This window comes from Poecilia formosa, unplaced genomic scaffold (genome assembly GCF_000485575.1).
Source record: "Poecilia formosa unplaced genomic scaffold, Poecilia_formosa-5.1.2 Scaffold2, whole genome shotgun sequence".
In the NCBI taxonomy this organism is placed as follows: Eukaryota; Metazoa; Chordata; class Actinopteri; order Cyprinodontiformes; family Poeciliidae; genus Poecilia; species Poecilia formosa.
Window position 1 is genome coordinate 2,242,537 of NW_006799941.1, and position 18,198 is coordinate 2,260,734.

General features: G+C 36.9%; 1 protein-coding gene across 14 annotated transcripts in view; it reads left to right on the forward strand.

The window, feature by feature from the left end:
- The window catches only part of atp2b2 (ATPase plasma membrane Ca2+ transporting 2), a 119,001-nt gene that overhangs the window by 82,876 nt on the left and 17,927 nt on the right, over positions 1-18,198 (forward strand). For 10 of the 14 annotated variants that reach the window (XM_007549290.2, XM_016670369.1, XM_016670381.1 and 7 more), the window contains exons 8-12: positions 360-452; positions 4,065-4,106; positions 8,772-8,936; positions 11,819-12,033; positions 12,472-12,714. In XM_007549290.2, coding sequence (XP_007549352.1) covers positions 360-452; positions 4,065-4,106; positions 8,772-8,936; positions 11,819-12,033; positions 12,472-12,714 — 758 coding nt within the window. The remainder of the gene's footprint in view (positions 1-359; positions 453-4,064; positions 4,107-8,771; positions 8,937-11,818; positions 12,034-12,471; positions 12,715-18,198) is intronic. The other 4 variants (XM_007549328.2, XM_007549335.2, XM_016670371.1 and 1 more) reach the window with 3 other exon arrangements.

Consider the following 18,198-nt stretch of genomic DNA (forward strand, 5'->3'; position numbering starts at 1 on the left):
TATATATATATATATATATATATATATAAATAATCTTAGTGGATATAGTTTTCGACATATTTAGATCTCATGCTTCATGTCTGTTTACTGTTGCACTGTTTTATTTACCTAAAAATAATTCCTGTACGAGATCATAGCTGTTGGATAAAAAAGATTAAATAATGCATTTACAAATAAATATGTATGCTTCACACTAATCATTAAGTCTGTATATTATGCTGAATCTCTGTATTCTGCTGTAACCATGTTATTTCTGTTCACTGTCTTGTGTGTGCACATGGTTGGGCGTGTTTGTGGGGGCGTGTGTGTATCTGTGTGTTTTGGTTCATTCACGTTGAAACTTCATTGTTACTGGCTAGACTGCTCCCATCCCCCAAACCACCCCATTGCAACTATAGCCACGGATGGGGCTGCAGGCATTAATGCCCCTGGCACTGCCAGCCTAATTAATGGTAGGTTGACACAATGTCTGATCTCTGACCGCTCTCTGTTGTTACTTTTGACTTGTCCTCTGTCCTCCTTCATTCTCCGACTGCCTCCTATCATGGATGCCTACCTTCTGCTGATTTCTGCCCTTAGTTATTTGGGACCTTTTTGTGTCCATGCTGTCCATGCATGCCTGATTTAGTTGTAGAAATTAGTGTTGTGTTCTTGTTATTGTCCCCGTGTGCCTTCAGTTTCTATGTATGACACTGGTAACAGATTACTCCATCCATCACTATGTATTTTTTACAAGTAATCAAAGCAGTTTAGGCCTTCAATGCTGACAAATTATAATAAGAATGAAATACAAATAAATACATAAATTTAGATATCAGTATGCAAGGCAATAAGCAGTTTCAAAGTTCTTTGGTAGGGTCATCTCATTGTGTTTGGTGAACTTGGAGGTCATGTAGCACTGATCCTCTATTTTCACCTGGATAAGATGCAGGAGCATTATTCTCATTTAGTGTTGATGTTTCTCCTTTCTGGGTTCTTGGAGTGGTTCTACAAGATGTTTATGGTAAAGATGGGAGGGGTGGCCATGTTCTGTCCTGGGATGAAATGCAACATTTTTTTTATTATTATTATTTTCAGCTTTATTGTTACTCTAGGAAGCTGGCTTAATGTGCAACTTTTGACCAAAATGGGTTCGCCATGGTATACTAGCCCTCAGTTCCAGTTGCATTCCCTTATTCGACATTTGCGTTGAAAAACATTGTAAAATAGATGTAGTTAGACCTCTGATTGTCTTCGTATAAAAACATGTAAACATTATAGACTAAAATTAGTTGTCATATCTTTGCATCTTTATTAATTAACCCACAAGTTGGCTGGCTTTTAATTTAACTGTAATTAACTTCCCTTCTGTCGAGTAGACTCCAAAGGCATAATACACTTGTGTCCCCAAACGTAGCTTCTGAAATGCCCCCAGTTGTTGTTGCATAACTTCATCATGTGGGAGGCTTTTACTTCAGGCTCTTTTTCTCTCTTTGTTGTGTTCACATCTCCAGTTTGCCTTCCTCTGAATGTGATTTGCATGTGTTTTCTGATCTTTCCTTTGCATGCTGTCTGCTGTTTGTATATGGTGTACTTATGTTTGTGCTGTACATTCCCTCACCGTCTTCAGTGCAATGCTCTTTCTGCTGGTTGTCGTAAACATCATGTAATATACACTTTGACTCATATGGTTTATATTGTTTAAAAATATTTATATTAAAACTCAGGTTTTGTTTTGCTATTCCATTTTGCTGCGTTTAATATGCAAGTATGATTCAATAAAATAGAATATCACGCAAAAAAAATATTATTTTAGTAATTCAATTAAAAAAGTGAAACACTTATTCTATAAACCCATAACACACAGAGTAATATCATTTTTGTATTTTGTCTATTAATTTAAATGAATGTGGCTTAGAGATGATTAAACCCCAAAGTTTAGGTTCTTAGCGAATTATAATATTGCATAAAATGGATATTTTATGTAAATGTACTATTATAACCCACCACTTAATCCGGCAGTGATTAATACCATCCAAAATAAGGGAAATACAATGTTAGCTTGTTGCTAAAGAAGATGGATGTAACATAGTCCTGTGCCCAAACATATTATTGGAAAGTTGAGTGGAAGGAAAAAAGTTATACAGACTACAGAAAGAGCCACAACTTTGAGATTATTGTTACATAAAGTGCATTTATGAGAATTTAGGAAAGATTTACAAGGCGTGCACAGCATCTTGAGCTTTTCAAAAGGCACCCATGTAGATGCAGAATGGAAATGTGCTGCAAGTGTTGCATTACTTGAGGTAAGAAACTCCTGAACTAGACACATCAGAAACATTTCATGTAGATTAAGAAAAATGACTGGTCTTTTAATCAAGAGTCCAAAGTTCTCTTGCTGATTTAAGTTTTGGATTTTATTTGGACAATTTCGTTGAAATCTTGAAGCGATTCATTCATCTTGGTCGGCCAGAAAACTAATCTTCCTCTTGAGTTTTGTCAAGAGGAAGATTACCGTCACCAAACCAAATAAAATAGTCCAACAATGTAACTTCAAGTCATGATCATAAAAAAAATACCAGAAATTTGTGATTAGTGTGGTGTGAATCAGAGTATAGTATAAAAATACACAGGTAACTTTTTAAAAACTTTCTGACGTTTAATCAGATTTCTACTTTTACATTAGTTATGATTCCAGAATTATTTTTTATTTGCTGAAAGCCAAAATTAGTTTTTTTTTTTAATTAACTTTTTTTCAAATTCAGAAATTGACAAGAGTTTTTTCCCTCTAAACAATATGGCAATCCCCAGATGACGCCTCTCTGTATTTGTAAACAAGTCGTAGTTTGTAGTTGCCCTGTTGCTGTGTTCATTTGTGACAATCTGTGATAAAGACACAGATTGTGTTGAAACATTAGTCTCCATGCAGCACAATGAAACTGATAACTGATCAGTGAACTCAAGCCCTTTTTGTTTCATGTAAATTTTATATATTTCAGGCGTAAAGCACCTGATTGAGCCACTGTTTGCTGGAAGATGTGTTATGCTTCAAAAGTTAATTCACAGTATTTGAGGAACACCTGTCGACGTATGTGAAGGTGTCATCTCAAACACATTGGCTCATTGTGTGATGTGGTGGAAGAATAAAAACGGAGAGAATTTGCTTAAGAACATGATCCTGACTGCTAAGTACAGTACCTGGCAGCATCATTTGGTGTAGTTGTTTAGAAAAGAGAATTAAATGAAAATATTGGCACATCTCCTCAAGACATCAGCCAAGAAATTAATACTTGGCTGCAAATAGGTCTTCCTAAAGGACAATGACCCAAAACATACACATAAATTGTAAAAAAGAAGGATAAGGATGAAAAGTAATTGAATTAGAGTTGCATAGAAAGTTAGTGTGAAAAGGTTTATGATTTTTAGAGTGGTTTATAAACATCATTCTGTTACACCGGTTCCAGAGGAATGAGTCAAAATTTCAGCAAACTACTGCAAAAAGCACATGCCCAAAATGTTGAAGCAAAATACTAAGAAAATATATTTAGACATCTGGAAAGAGTAAAAAAAAAATCTCATTGGAAAAATATTTATAATAAAACTGACAGGACAATTTAATCTGGTGTGATGTTAAGAAAATAATTTGATATGTATTCTTATAGTGCATCTGAATATCTGGTTTTAACGTAATGAGTTTCACTTTTTTATTTGAATTACTGAGATAAAAAATAAATTCAGCAGCATTCTAATGATATTCTAGTATTTTGTTCCCCCCAAATTAGACAAATTGACCCTTTGAGTAGCCAAAGAAACTTTTGTTCTTAATTCATTTCTAATTTATTGATAGATAATTTATGCTTACTGGATTTTTTTTTTCTTACTGACATACTTCTGAGAGGCTGTAGCAAACTGTTACATAACATCACTTACGTATCACAAGCTTTTTTTATGTGACTGTCACAAAGATGTTATTAAAAGTCATTATCCTGTCTCACTGTTTGTTTCATCTCTGTGGTGACGGTTTGTTGACCTGTCTGTCTTGGTTATTTTTGTTGTTGTTGTTGTCCTGTATGTCTTCATCATAGGTAAAATGCAAGATGGCAATATGGAGAGCAACCAGATTAAAGGTAACTAAATCACATGTTTAACCCTCTCCTTCTTCCTTCTACTTCTTTCCACTCATATGTTGTCCTCGTTTATGGTGTGTGGTGTAAGCCCTGGGTCAAAGCCGGCGGAAATCCCTGCGTTTCAGTCCTTTATTTATTTTCATCCACACTCTTCTCAGAAATAGATTTAGGCAGTTCTAATTCAGTATGTAATCTGAAGACATTGGAGTCTTTCACTGGTTGTGCCCAGTTTTAGACTCTGAGATGAGATCAGAAACATTATTTGACCAAGGTTTATTACCCACAATCACTTTAGGTTACAAAATACCCTTCTTTTAACTCCCTCATTGCCTGTCACTGCTGTGTTGTCTGTGGTCTAATGTTCCCTCGTTCTCATTTTGTTGTCGGCTCATCTTGTTCTTTCTGGTAGGATAGCAGCCTGTCGCCTTGCAATTCTGTGTCAAGTTCACTCAAACTACTCCATTTTACCCTGAAAACATAAAACAAATCTTTCACTTCGCATCGATTTTGGAATAAATACTGCTTTAAATGCTTTATATCTGTTTATGTATAATCTAACATAGTTTGGTTTGGCATTAAAGAAAATTATCCTCCATTTTATTCTTTTTTCTTGTAATGTAAGATGAAATTAGAAATAGGTCAATATTTCCCTGAAAGAGAAAAACTCAATATTTTAAATCCTGTAACCAGATGTACGCACATTGATTTTGGGTTTTTTGTGCAATCCTCTGGATATAGATTTAAAACTAGCTACCTGCACTGTGTAGAAACACATTTCTTTTCACTGTCTGTCTGAATCAGATTAAACCTTTCCTGTTTTAGGTCAACTAGTTTTAGTATTTGCTTCATACCAGAATGAGATTTTTTTTTTTTTTTTTACTTGTTTTTTGCTTCATTGAAAGTTGTTGCCTAAAATTATTATTCCTTTAAACAATTCTGAAGGCCTACATGATAATGTGGTGGCTTTGTAAGGTTCTTTTGTAGAAGCACACTTGTGCATGTACTGTAATTTTCGGACTATATGCTGCACTATTTCACACACTTTGAACAGTGTGTGAAATAGTGCAGCATATAGCTGTATTTTCACCGCAATGCGGTGAAAATACAGCTTTTTACCTAGTAGCATGATGAAGAGGACAGTACAAGCTCAAGAGCAAAAGTGACATTGAGAGCGACAGTGAAAGAATCTGAAAAAGTGTGTGTGAACCCAGATTTACGCTACTTGCCGCGCCACTTTGCTGCAACCCATAGAAGTGCTCAGAGAAGCGTGTGTAGGAAATGCAAGATAAGTCAGCTTTAGTGGTTTTAGTGTCCAGGAAGAAAATTAAGATTACGATCAAATAGTTTTATAATCAGCTATTTTGTGTTGCAGGTACTGTTTGGAAATAAATAAATAAAATTACACTACATATAACAATAAAAACCTTTTTATGTAGATAACTGGGGTTTATAAACAAGTGTGACCTACAGGAGTTTGATTTATGTATTTATTTTTCTTCTTTTAAAGTTAATTTGTGCAGCTCATTTTCGGGTGCGCTCAATAGTCCGGAAATTATGGTATAAAGCAGCGTTTCAAATGCACCGCTTCCTTGTGTGGCATCATGGAAAAGTAATAATAAATCAGTCTGGTTTATAATTGGGTGAAATTTCCATGAAGGTATTTCATCTGTTTAAAAAAGGTATTGAACCACTTACAGGTTTAGGCAATCTCTCATTTGCTTAATCAAAGTTAGATAAAGAGAATTATGTATGCAGAAAAATAAAATGCACAACCACTGACTGAGGCAAATGTGCCACATTAAATTTGTGTTTTTATGACCATCAATGCATGCCTCATTGTGGTAGAAGAATTAATCTGTGATGATTCTTGGTAATAGAGTGCATTAACGGAGAAGGAGAGGATGTGTGTGTCAGAGGGAAACGGAGATGAAAAGAGGGTAACGGCAGAAGTCTGTTACTTCGTCTCCACCTTCTTTTACTATCAGAGCAATATTTTTTTTATCATTCATAATTTCTTTTTCACAGAGTACCTCATCCTTGCCACACCATTAAATATTTTATATGGCTTAAGGTTGACAGAAAATCAATTGCTTTTTAGCTGACAGCAGAGGTGATATATTGTGCTTGTAATGCACAGTCATATACAGTAATTTAGAATAGCAGTTCTATTTTAAGATGTTAAGATGAGGCCCGTTTGTACCATTTTGAAAATAACTTTTAAACAGGTAGGAGACATGTTTCACTATTTTAAAAATAGTTGATTTTTTTTTTTTTGGTCTGATGTAATATCCCAATTTTAAATGTAATGTTTTTTTATTACCTGTAAGTGGAAAATCATCAAAGCTAACTAATAAATGCTTTTAAACATCCATCTGTGTGTAGTTAATCTATATAAGGTGATAAAGCTCCTAAAGTAAATTCAGGATTATTCGAATTTGTTGAATGGGTCTGTACATGTATCATCATGTGTTTCAGAATATGGTGTTTGATACCATGATGGTCTGGACATTTTTTATTTTTTTATTTTTTTTATGGCTATTGGTTTCCAGCATATTCCCTTTTTTTTAAAAGCTTCAATTTATTAAAGCAGGTGATGATATTCCTATAATGACGTTATACAATTTGAAAAGAGAATCTTCTAAACATCTCTACCAATAAATGCCATTCTGCAAATAGGTCAGTGATGATGTTGCTGTGGAAAATGATTTAATTTCTGTAGATGTAATGACCTGATTTGTAAGAGCCATTGTCACATTCAGACATGTGTGTCTCGTGGTCAAAGATCTAAGGCAAAGACATAATTTTTGTATTATTTATATTGAATATTGTCTCAATATAGTGTGAATATTGAATTATATATATATATATATATATATATATATATATATATATATATATATATATATATATATATATATATATATATATACAAAGAGCAGTATGTACAGCCTTTTTGATAGAAAAAGTTTTAAAAAAGGGCAGTTTGTCATAGTATAATATGCTTACATCGGGAAAGCTGACTACTGTGGCTGCAAAGTATTCAGTGTTTTCATCAGAAAGACAGCCTGGGGAGACAAAACTGTCTCCTTGGTTGCTTGGTTCTCTGTGGCACTGACCTGAAGGTAAAAGTTAAAATAGTTTGTGCCTGAGACATGAGGGGGCTGCAGAGCTGTCAGCTGCCCTTTTCCTGACCTGTGCATGTCCTGGATGGAGGACAGGTCAGTCCTGATGGTCCTCTCTGCAGACATAATTGTTGTTTGCAGTCTGGACTTTCCTGTTCTGTGGATGAGACAAACCAAACGATGATGACTGTGCACAGGACAGACTGAATATTGGCAGTGTAGAAGATGACCAAGTGAATTTTGTCAAGCTACAATAATGTATCGGTGTCGTATACATGTGATTGATCAACACAAGGAAGTGCACTTGTTCTTTGAAGGTCTCAGAGGTTTGTTCGAAAATGTTAGTGAACAAACGGCATTACAAACACCAAGGAATGTGTGGAGAAGTTTAAAGCCTGTTAAAGGTTATGGAAATCCAAAGCTTTGAACATCTCACAGATCATTTAGTCAATCATCTAAAAACGGAAAATAGACGACAGCTGCAAACCTAATAAGTTATTGCTATCCAACTAAACAGACATCCTGGGCAAGGATGGCATTAATTAAAGAAGCAGCCAAGAGCCCCGTGGAGAAGCTGTAAAGTTCCACATCTCAGGTAGAAGAAGCTCTTGACAGAATAACAGCCATCAACTACAACAATCTGCCCTGAAGAAAGTGGCAAGAAGAAAGCATGTTTGCTGGATGCCACAAGTCAGCAAAGAGATGGAAGAAGGTGCTAAACTACTTGAAAACTCCTGTTCATATTCATTGGCATTTTCCATTCAGTTTGAGCTCGAACTAGTCTGCAAAGAAGAAAAGGCAATAAAATGTAGCTATTGCACAGCTAGCTGAGTTGGAATTGCACCGAAATGGAGATGTAAATATTATAAACTCGTTGTTGTTGAATTCAATTGAGAGGTTTATTTGTAATGTTGAAAACCATGTTTAAGTATTTTTCCACTTCTCAGTTGTGTACTATGTTATGTTGGCCCTTTTGCATAAATGAGACGGACCACTAAAAGACCCCGAAGTGTGTGGGGGTAATGTTAGAAAATCTGATAAAGTCCTGAGGGCTTGAGTAGTTTTAGTAGCAATCAAAAAAGACAAAAATAATGACTTGCAGAAATGTACACGGCAAGAAGAAAACAGAAATAAATACAAGTTCTGTTACAATTAAAACCATGACCATATTTGATTTTTTTTTTCTTTTTTTTTTTCTTTCTGAGTGTATTCCTGTTATTTTTTGGGTTAAATGGCATTTCTGTGTAAAACACATCTTTCTGTGCATATTATTAATTACGTGAAATATGTTCTTTTAAATGATCCTCCTTCACTATTTAACAAGCCTCTAGATGCTGTGTGGATTTCACACTCCTGTCTTGGACTCTTCTATTCTTTGATGGTTTGAATTACAATTTCCATGTCGGTACTGACTGTTCCAGAGAAAGTATCGCACTTAAGTGTAAATCCTTCTAATCGTGTCATTTTTCTTCATTCAGTCACTAACAATGGATTTCTTTCTTTTTTTTTTTTCCTTTTTTTTTTTTTCTTACGCTGTTTACAGTGAAGAAGCCGGATGGAGCAGCTGCCATGGAAATGCAACCTCTGAAGAGTGCTGAAGGCGGGGAGGCCGACGAGAAGGAGCGGAAAAAGGTGTCGGCTCCAAAGAAAGAGAAGTCTGTGCTCCAGGGGAAGCTGACCAAACTAGCTGTCCAGATCGGCAAAGCAGGTACAGCAAATTGCACCCAGACATATCCATCAGTCATTCAGGCAGAAAATCAGTAACAACAAGGTGCAGAACCATCATCCTGTCTGTCAAGCAAATATGTTGTACAAAATGGGGCTAGTTTGCAGTTGCTTGAAGGAATTAAGACTTTGCAGAAGAAGACTAAAGTGTCTACATTATTGAACTCTGAAAGCCTGTTTGTTACTTTTTTGAGAGAGCTGGACTTGAGGGTCTTGATTTTTAACAGTGACTGTGACTGGTTTAGGTCCGATATTCATTTATTCTCATCTGTTGTTTTTTTATTTTGTGTAATTTGAGCAGTGATGTGGAGATGTTGATGCCAAGTAAAAGTTTACAACTGCGAGTATTCCTAATGTTTCTGACTTGGTGTGGGGATGTCTTTGAAGCAGCAATGCGGTAGGATTATAGCTGAACAATGTCCCAAAAAAATGTCATGATTTATTTAATTTTTTTAGAGAGTTCCTTAAAGTAGGGCTTGCTTTTAGAATATCTGGTGATATTAGTGTTTGCCTGACTGATAGAATGGGGACATGGTGTCAGCACATTGAAATACCATGAATGGATTAGCATAAAAATTATGCTTTTGCCTCATACAGGGTTTCTACTGAATATCTGGACATAACAGCCTTACCTCACCACTTTGAAGATATTTTAACCTTTTGTTTTTTGACCGGAAAGGAACATAAAACAAACAAAAAAACTTCAGAATACTGCAAAGATTTATGTAAAGACCGACAAGGAGCGATACGTCCTCATATGCTGTTGTCTGGGCACATGAGGACGTATGGGCCACAAAGCCAGTGAGGCTGAGCTGACTGAGCAGCCGATTAAGCACCTGCCTCCTGATGATTGGTCTTCTGCCATTTACTGTAATTTCTCCTGTCATGTGAGAGGAGATGAGCACTTTGTTGATATTTAACTGAAAAATACTTTTTGTTCTTTGGTATCTTTATATTTAGAGACTTTATAATAAGTTTAGTCCACTGTATTATTGTCACATGTTAAAGTAAATAAACAGCATAGTTCAGTCACCTGGGTCAATGATGTATTTAGAGCAGGATCTTAAACAGTTTTCTTTGTGAATACAAATACAGGAGTAGACTGAGAATGATTATTGTCCGTCAGCGTTTCTTTGGACTGAATGAAGCGATTGTAAAGAATTCACTCATATACATGGCTGTTAGCCAGCCAGTTAAAAGCACAGCACTGCTTTTCTTCCGGCTCTGTGTCAATTTGCCCCTTTGTCTCCTTTTGCCTAATGTTCATTTGGAGGACAACATAGTGGGCTATTTACATCTGCTGTGTGCTCACAGCTCATTTACAGCTTACCTTGCATTAGTGGGGCATCGCCAAACTAAAACCACGATTGTCACAGGAAGTGGAGGGATGTGTCAACATTGGGACTTGACATAATTGATAGAAGCATGAATGTCCAGCCATCAGGTCATGACTTTCAGTTCAATCGCAGCTGGTTACACAGCAGGTAATGATGAAAAAACACCTGCAAGTCCACTTCTAAATGGCTACCAAATGAAGGTTCTGGAGTGGCCTAGTCGAAGTTCAGACTTCACTAGAAATAAGATGATGTGGTCTGATCTTAAACTGGCTGTTCATGTTTGAAAACCTTCCACTATTGCTCAAATAAAACACTTGTGCAAAGAATTGGATAAAATTCCTAAGCAGTGATGTGAAAGACTGATTGTCAATTCGTGCAAACATCTTAAGGTGGTTGTTGCCACCAAATGTTGCACAACTCAGTTTTTATTCTTAGATGGCAATTACTTTTTCCACATGGGTTCAGTCTTGTTTAGATATCTTTTTCCCTCTCATTTTGTTTTTCCTAGAGTCATATTTTTCTGGTATTGAAATTGTTTACAATGGTTTTAAGTGCTGAAACAAAACAAAGCATAAGGAAATCGATAATGGGACAAATACTTTGAATACTTTGTTAATACAGTTACCACACACCAACAATGGGACACATTGTTGTGGCTTGAGCTGCAGAATTATATAAGTCCACTGTTGATTATGTTCTTATCAAAACAGGCTGCAGGGATCTCTTATATTTAAACCAGTGAGAATATCTAGATTTCCTGGAATCACCAAAGTTCTCCTCATTAATTGGTCAATGTAACAAAAAGGATGTAAAAATCTGATGGTACCCAGATGGAATTGGACACCTTCTGGTTGTAATTTGGTGCATGTCCAGACTAGCAATAAGAAAATAATTCCTTTTTTAAATAGTTTACCATAAATCAGTTTACCATAAATCAGGGGGCCGGACCAAATGTGGAGGCGGGCCGGATTTGGCCCGCGGGCCGTAGTTTGGGGACCCCTGCCATAAATGATTGGCGCAAATGAGAGTTACTGTCCTGCAGCTTTTAAGTTCATCCCTGTTCAAACACGAAAGAATGGATGGCTTAATATCAGGCCTCTTTGACAATTGATGACATTGTGAGGAAGTAATTTAGGTGTTTTATTAGGTGCACTGAAAAACAGTATTATCTCAGCAGAGCTGAGCATCTAGATCTAACATTCAACTAAAATCATCGAAGGTTACCAGACACTAAAGATTTATGTACTAGACCTCATTACTAATGCTCCACAGAAGTTGATAGAGACCTAATATGGATTTCTTATGATGCAATGTGGTAAAATGTGTACATATGTTACAATGACCCAATGTTTCAACCAGTGCAAACACAAAGGCATCAACTTCCATAATTATAAAGAGTTTGCCTTACAATTAATTGCACAGAACAAACAACCAGCCTTATCACCTGGATTATTAGTCAAGGGGCTTTACAATCTTCTATGTTTTTATTATGCCTTTTCTCACTGGACTCCTTCTTCATGTCTTCCAGGTTTGCTCATGTCAGCCATTACTGTAATCATCTTGGTCCTGTATTTTGCCATCAACAACTTTGTGTTGGAGAAGCGTCCTTGGATGACAGAGTGCACTCCCATCTACATCCAGTACTTTGTGAAGTTTTTCATCATCGGTGTGACTGTGTTGGTGGTGGCTGTGCCAGAGGGTCTCCCACTGGCTGTGACCATATCCTTGGCATACTCAGTCAAGGTAAGGAAAAACTAGCACCGAGTATGGCATGCAATTAGTCGGCTGCTCTTGACTGTAAAAATAATTTGCAGTTCAGACAGTTTGAATTTTTGTTTTTGGTTATACAAATTTTAATTATCTTGTTAAAAAATTGTATACATGTCCCATAATTATTTCTATGTGTGGAAATTTCAGCATGTTAATTTTTGCGTTCTGATACCGAAACACCAATTCACAGCATCCAAAACACTTTAAATATTGTGCTGATTTTTTTTTTTTCATTCTTTTTTTCTACTGTCCAATTACGTGTCTGAATATACATTGAAATGCAGACGTGATCATCTTACAACTGTCACCAATGAATATCAAGTGGTGCATGTGCCAGATGGGTTATTTTAAGGAACAATTTGGTTTGTGTTTTCAACTGTTTTGAGATGCGTCTGTTTATCCTGCCAACAGAAAATGATGAAAGACAACAACCTTGTGCGTCACCTGGATGCTTGTGAAACAATGGGCAATGCAACCGCCATCTGCTCCGACAAGACAGGCACGCTAACCACCAACCGCATGACAGCCGTGCAGTGTTATGTAGGAGATGTGCACTACAAAGAAATTCCAGACCCTGGTGTAATCCCACCCAAATCCCTGGATTTACTGATCAATGCCATTTCTATCAACAGCGCCTACACCACAAAGATACTGGTAAGCTCATATATTGATAGTTTCTGCTACCCAGTTATCATGTTGGCCCATAATTTAAATATTTGTTACAAACACAGGTAATTGATATTCTGCCGTTCTGATGTGTAAGAATTGAATGTCCTGGGAAAAGTGCTTCAGTCTCAGCTCTGAGGCCTTATAATGAGACCAGGTCTGCAGTGTTCTCATCTTGGAAAAGTATGCAGTCATTGTCCTTGGCTGCTGCTTTAGATTCACCAGGCATTCACTCAACTTGTCACCTTGAGAACAGTTGTGTAATTTTGTCTTATCTGATATTCAGAGCGTAGCAGACTGTAATTGAATCCAATCTGTCTAAGTGCTGGAGATGGTCTCTTGTTTACAGTGAGAGCAGTAGGCAGAGATTTTTGTTTAAGCTCACTGGACCTGCATGTAAGAAGAAACAGACTCTGAAGAATGACTCTAAATAATCACAACAACGTTAAACAATTAAGGCAATGATTAAAAGTCTTATGTGGTTCAGTGTCTACCAAGTACTCAAAACAAAGACTTGGTGAGCAAAGATTTATCAGACAGCTGAAGGAAAGACTGTTTTTGCTTTAAGGGGTTTGTTCTGTTCAGAATCTGAAATATCTTGACTGTCAAAGCTGAAATAAAATAGCATAAAAAGAATAGAATAGAAATATCCTGTAGTGTCCCACAGTGAGGGAATTCAGGTGTAGCAGCAGCAAAGTTACAGGGCATCGAAGCACATAGACTCACACCAAGTACATAAGTTTTAAAAAAAAAATCAGTTGAATTGTTCTGTGACCTTATTCTATAATCTTTGTATTATGTTTCACATTTAAAATAACAGATTGACAGATCACGGATTGTTTGAGCGCAGAATCATTGAATGGAAAATATTGTCTGTAGTTTGGTAAACAACAGTTTGTAGTGAGTCATTTGTGATGAGAAGCTGTCAACAGATATTCTTTAAATAAGAAAATGAGAGTCAAATGAAATACTTTGTGTACAGAATGGTTGAAAAATACTGAATAATTTTATGATTGTGGTTCCCTTAGACTCATATATGATTCTTTGAGAAGCCTTTTCAGCATTACATCAGACCTTTGTAGCTAGATTGCAGCACTGCACATTTAGATACTGAAAAGAGTCTTATTTTAATCTCTTCATTCTTGAAAAAGCTTACCTTTAACAAAGTAAAGGACGACCTTAGGGTAACCTTAAAACCCATGGAGTTAGCAATGCCCACCTATAGGAAGAGTCTTTGTTTCAAACATTATTAATCCAACTTAAACCATAAGCAGTCGAGCCTAGCTTTTATGCAAGTCTGATTTTAGCATTAGTGCCCAGAAGCTGATCAATTAGCTGTTTGTCTGTGAGAGTTAGTGGAATCAACTTGCAAGGCCGTATAATAAATTGCCTGCATATGCAGCTTCTTTAGCTAGCTTCCTTGCCCTCGCCCTCCAGTTCGATCCCTAAACTTTGTCAGGCCTTATCAATTTCATGTCTATCATAGAAGTAGCTCTGATCTGTACACTAAGAGGCCTTTGCTGCCGTCTACCCTGCCTTAGGCATTACACAGCTATGCATGGAAGTGTGGAGAGGTCCCAGAGCAGAGCGATGCCGTGAAGCAGGAATTACCCAAAACTTCTCTTATATGAAACATTGAGTTATATTAAACTACCAGGAATGCTATTGCTATTTTCTTACCTGTATTTCATTATTATTATTATAATCAAAGTGGACAACCTGTTAAGTTTTGCTTCTTTGCTGCTTCGCATTTAGTGGGGGGGTTTTAAGGGTTTTTCCTGCCCTCTACAGAATTACAAAAGTAACAAATATAAATGATTTGTGAGTTAAATTTGAGTCTGACAACTATTTTAAGTCAGTGGTATTGGATCCCAAAACTGCCTTTATTTCTGCAATCCTATCACAGCAATGTCTGCTAAATTTCCTTTGACGTTGAGGGAGATAATTTTGTACCAATAATAATTTCATAAAATACTGCCTTTATTCTTTGTATTTTATTAGTTTTGCATTTGCACGGTGACTTGACAAAGCAACATAAAAATACAAAAATGGCCTGCATAATTATTTCCAGGAGTATGCTACATCTGTTTGTTTTTGAAGGAATTACTGCCAGGAATTGACAGTAATAGGCAACTATCACTTTGTCCTTTAGGATCCATCATATTACTTTACTTAAAGTATAGAGAAGCACATGGAACAAAAGAAAAGTATGATGGGAAATGACAGATTAATTAGGGGGCAAACAGACAAACAGTAAGATTCAGAAGAGAGATTTCTGAGTAATATGCCGGTTGTTCCTCTTTCCCTCCCTCAGCCGCCTCCACTCCCTCAGTGCCACTCCAGCTCTGCAGTATGCTTGCTGGTGTGTTCTTATATAAGAGGCCAGTCCTGTGGGATGCAAGAATGGCTATGGGAGCCTTTGATGGCCACCACATAAAGGCACAAAGGCAAAAGAGGCAGGCTTTGATACCATATCAATGCCTCTAGTGCTCTATGGCATCATAATACAGCTCCTCCTATATCACTGTCCCTTCAATCAGCACATGCATGGTGCAATAATAACCGGAGAAGGCCTTGTTGTCTGAGGAAAAATTTACACATAAAAAAGCTTCACAACCACAAAATACTATAGTCACGTTAACATTTTGTAACGGATATTGTTTATTTTGAAGTTTACCCTTATCTATGCAATCTGAATGGGAGATCACACTCCACAGTCACTGTAGGAACGCACATTTCCCCACAGTATTTCATTCATTCACGGTACACAAAGATGAACAGCTTTCAGTGGAATCAGTTAATTTCACATAGCTGCACATCTCACATCCAGTGGTTCGGAACCATTTTATTGACATTAAAATAGTTTGTGGAAAACAGAGTGTATTTTGCAGCGATATGGACCTATCACTCATACACACATCTGTCATATCTCTGCTGTAAGCACTCAGACCACAGGTGTGTGTTCCTGCAGCACAGTGGTATGTTTAGCACGGCTGTGTGAATGTCCTCCGAGCTCAGTTTCACGTAGATTTAACCACCTGCTCGGGTCATTTTTTTGGTCACTGAAGAGAGAGGTGGAAATGCTCCCTATTCATTCCCATTGTGTTGTTTTTAAGCTTAGTGTTTTGTAAAAAAAATAAAATAATAATAATAATAATAATAAAACATTGTGCCATGTAGATAGAAGTAGAACTATTATAAAATAATTGATATGGTCTTTCTTCAAACAGCAATTTAAAGTTTGTAATTAAAATAGGCTCCAGCTTCTTGTTTGGCTATTAGTACTATAGCATATGTCATTAAAACAAATGTTAAAAGCCCATAAAAAAAAAAGTAAATAGTACACATTGATATAAAAGATTCAATACTCTCAGTCCTTTTCATATTGGGTTGCAGCCTGGTCAGAGTTTTGGTACAAGCACTGCAAAAGCTTGATCACTTCTATAATTCATCTCAGATCTTGGAGCAGTTAAGAGAAACTGGTTGATTGACTGTAGTGTAACTTCTAAGTAAGCCACATTAATATGAGGATGCAAGGCCATGTAAAACTTTAAAGATCAATAATAAAAGCCTAAATTTGACTATAAAATGGAGTGGGAGCCACAGGAGCCACAGGAGTGAAGGACCTTTCACCCGATAAGGGTGAAAGGTGGGGACAGATTGCCAGGGAGTCATAAGGCAACATAGGGAGTCATGGGACAAAGAAAACAAAACACAACAAACAGGCAAGAATACCATACATACCTAAGGACAATTTAGAGATTAATTATCCTAACTTTGATGTTTCTGACTGTCAGAGGAACCTGGAGAACCCAGAGAGAACATGCGCACTGAAAACAGGCAGAAAGACGGCAGGTCGGGATTCAAACGCATGACTTTCCTGCAACAATTCTACCATCTGCACCACCGTGAAGGTCCAGTTTCAATAGCAGCACAACTTTAATGGACTTTCTCTCTCTTTTTCTACATCTTAATTTTCTTGCTACAATTGATCCACATTCATTGACCTTGGTAACTATCACCAATTAGTCATCACAGAGCAGTTTAAGTATGCAGTGTTAGACTTTGCAATATGATAGCAAAAATTTATCCACTTTCAGCATGAAGGCTGCTAGGTGATTTAGTTAAACGTCTGCAGAATTTCTATTTTGTGGAGTCGTAATGTCATCAAACATAGGATGTTCAGACAGACTGCACCACAGCATGAATATCTTCTTTAGTAACTTTAATTGTGTTATTAGTGATAGAGTACAGACTCAGAAATTTGGAAATACTAATGTACTGAGTTCAATGTGTTTTTTTTTTTTTTTTCTTCTTGCCAGAGATTGATTTTAATAAAAATGTATCTGAAGTTTTGTATTTTAGTTGTAGAGTGAGTAATGTTAAGACACATAAAATAAATTGTAATAAATGGGTATGGAAAAGCCTTGAAAAAGACCGTAACGTGATGATGCATTGGGAAGCACAGTGAGATTTAGATAAAGAAAAACAGTAGAAAAGAGAGAAACTGCAGTCGCATGACAAGCATTCTTATAATAGACTGTTAGGCTTTATTTGTGCTCCCAGCACACCCAAGGCTTTAGCCTGGTTGGCTGGTCTAACTGTATGGAAAGCTACAGTGTATTCTGGTCCTTCATGCAATACGCAACCAAGACAGAAGTGGAGGCTAACGGGTCGGGGGGCCTTGTAAGACAGGGGAAATTGATAAGGTTGAGGGAAAAGTCAGCAAGAGAAGAGGAATGAGATGTGAAAAAATGAGAACGAGGAGGAAAATGTACGTTGAGGTACAAGGAAGGCAGTAAATCGCCGAGTGGTGTGTGAAGAAAATGACAAGAGAGAAGGAAGGAACATGAAGTATGGATTAAGGAGAGCCCTGGGTGGAATAGGAAGTAAAGTTGCCAGCTCTCCCTCTGGCATATGTCCTTGCCTGCAGGATCACCCAAGGACCAGGGAGAGGGCAGCTGGTCCTAAGCCACATCCAGGCCAGGACATGCCAGCAGTAGCTCTGTCATGCCAACGCTTGGCGTTTCCTGCCAGCTACTATCCTCGTGCGTAAAACTAGCATAAAGAAAAAAAATCTTGACGAGGTCTTTGGAAACCTAAAGCAGTGTTTGTTTGTGTCCTGTATTTATTATCGCTATTTCAATATGTTTCTCTTTCCTCAGTCGTCACGTGGCAATGTCTATATCCTCTGTATCTGTATCAACTATATTTCTGTAGCTTGTTCAAAGCTTCAATATAGACTATGTGGCTATTTGTGGCTTAGTTGTTTAACTGGATGTTTCAGCAGAGAGCTGATTCCTCGAAACCCCACCAGACAATGCTGATGAGGCCATTTATTCCATCCTGTCATTATCCAATGACAGGCAGTCCCTTCCTGATGTAATCACTGGTCATTAGGAAGAGGCATTAATTCAGTTATTTAACACAAACTCAGTATAAAATATTTATTTTCTTGTCTGTGTTTATGAC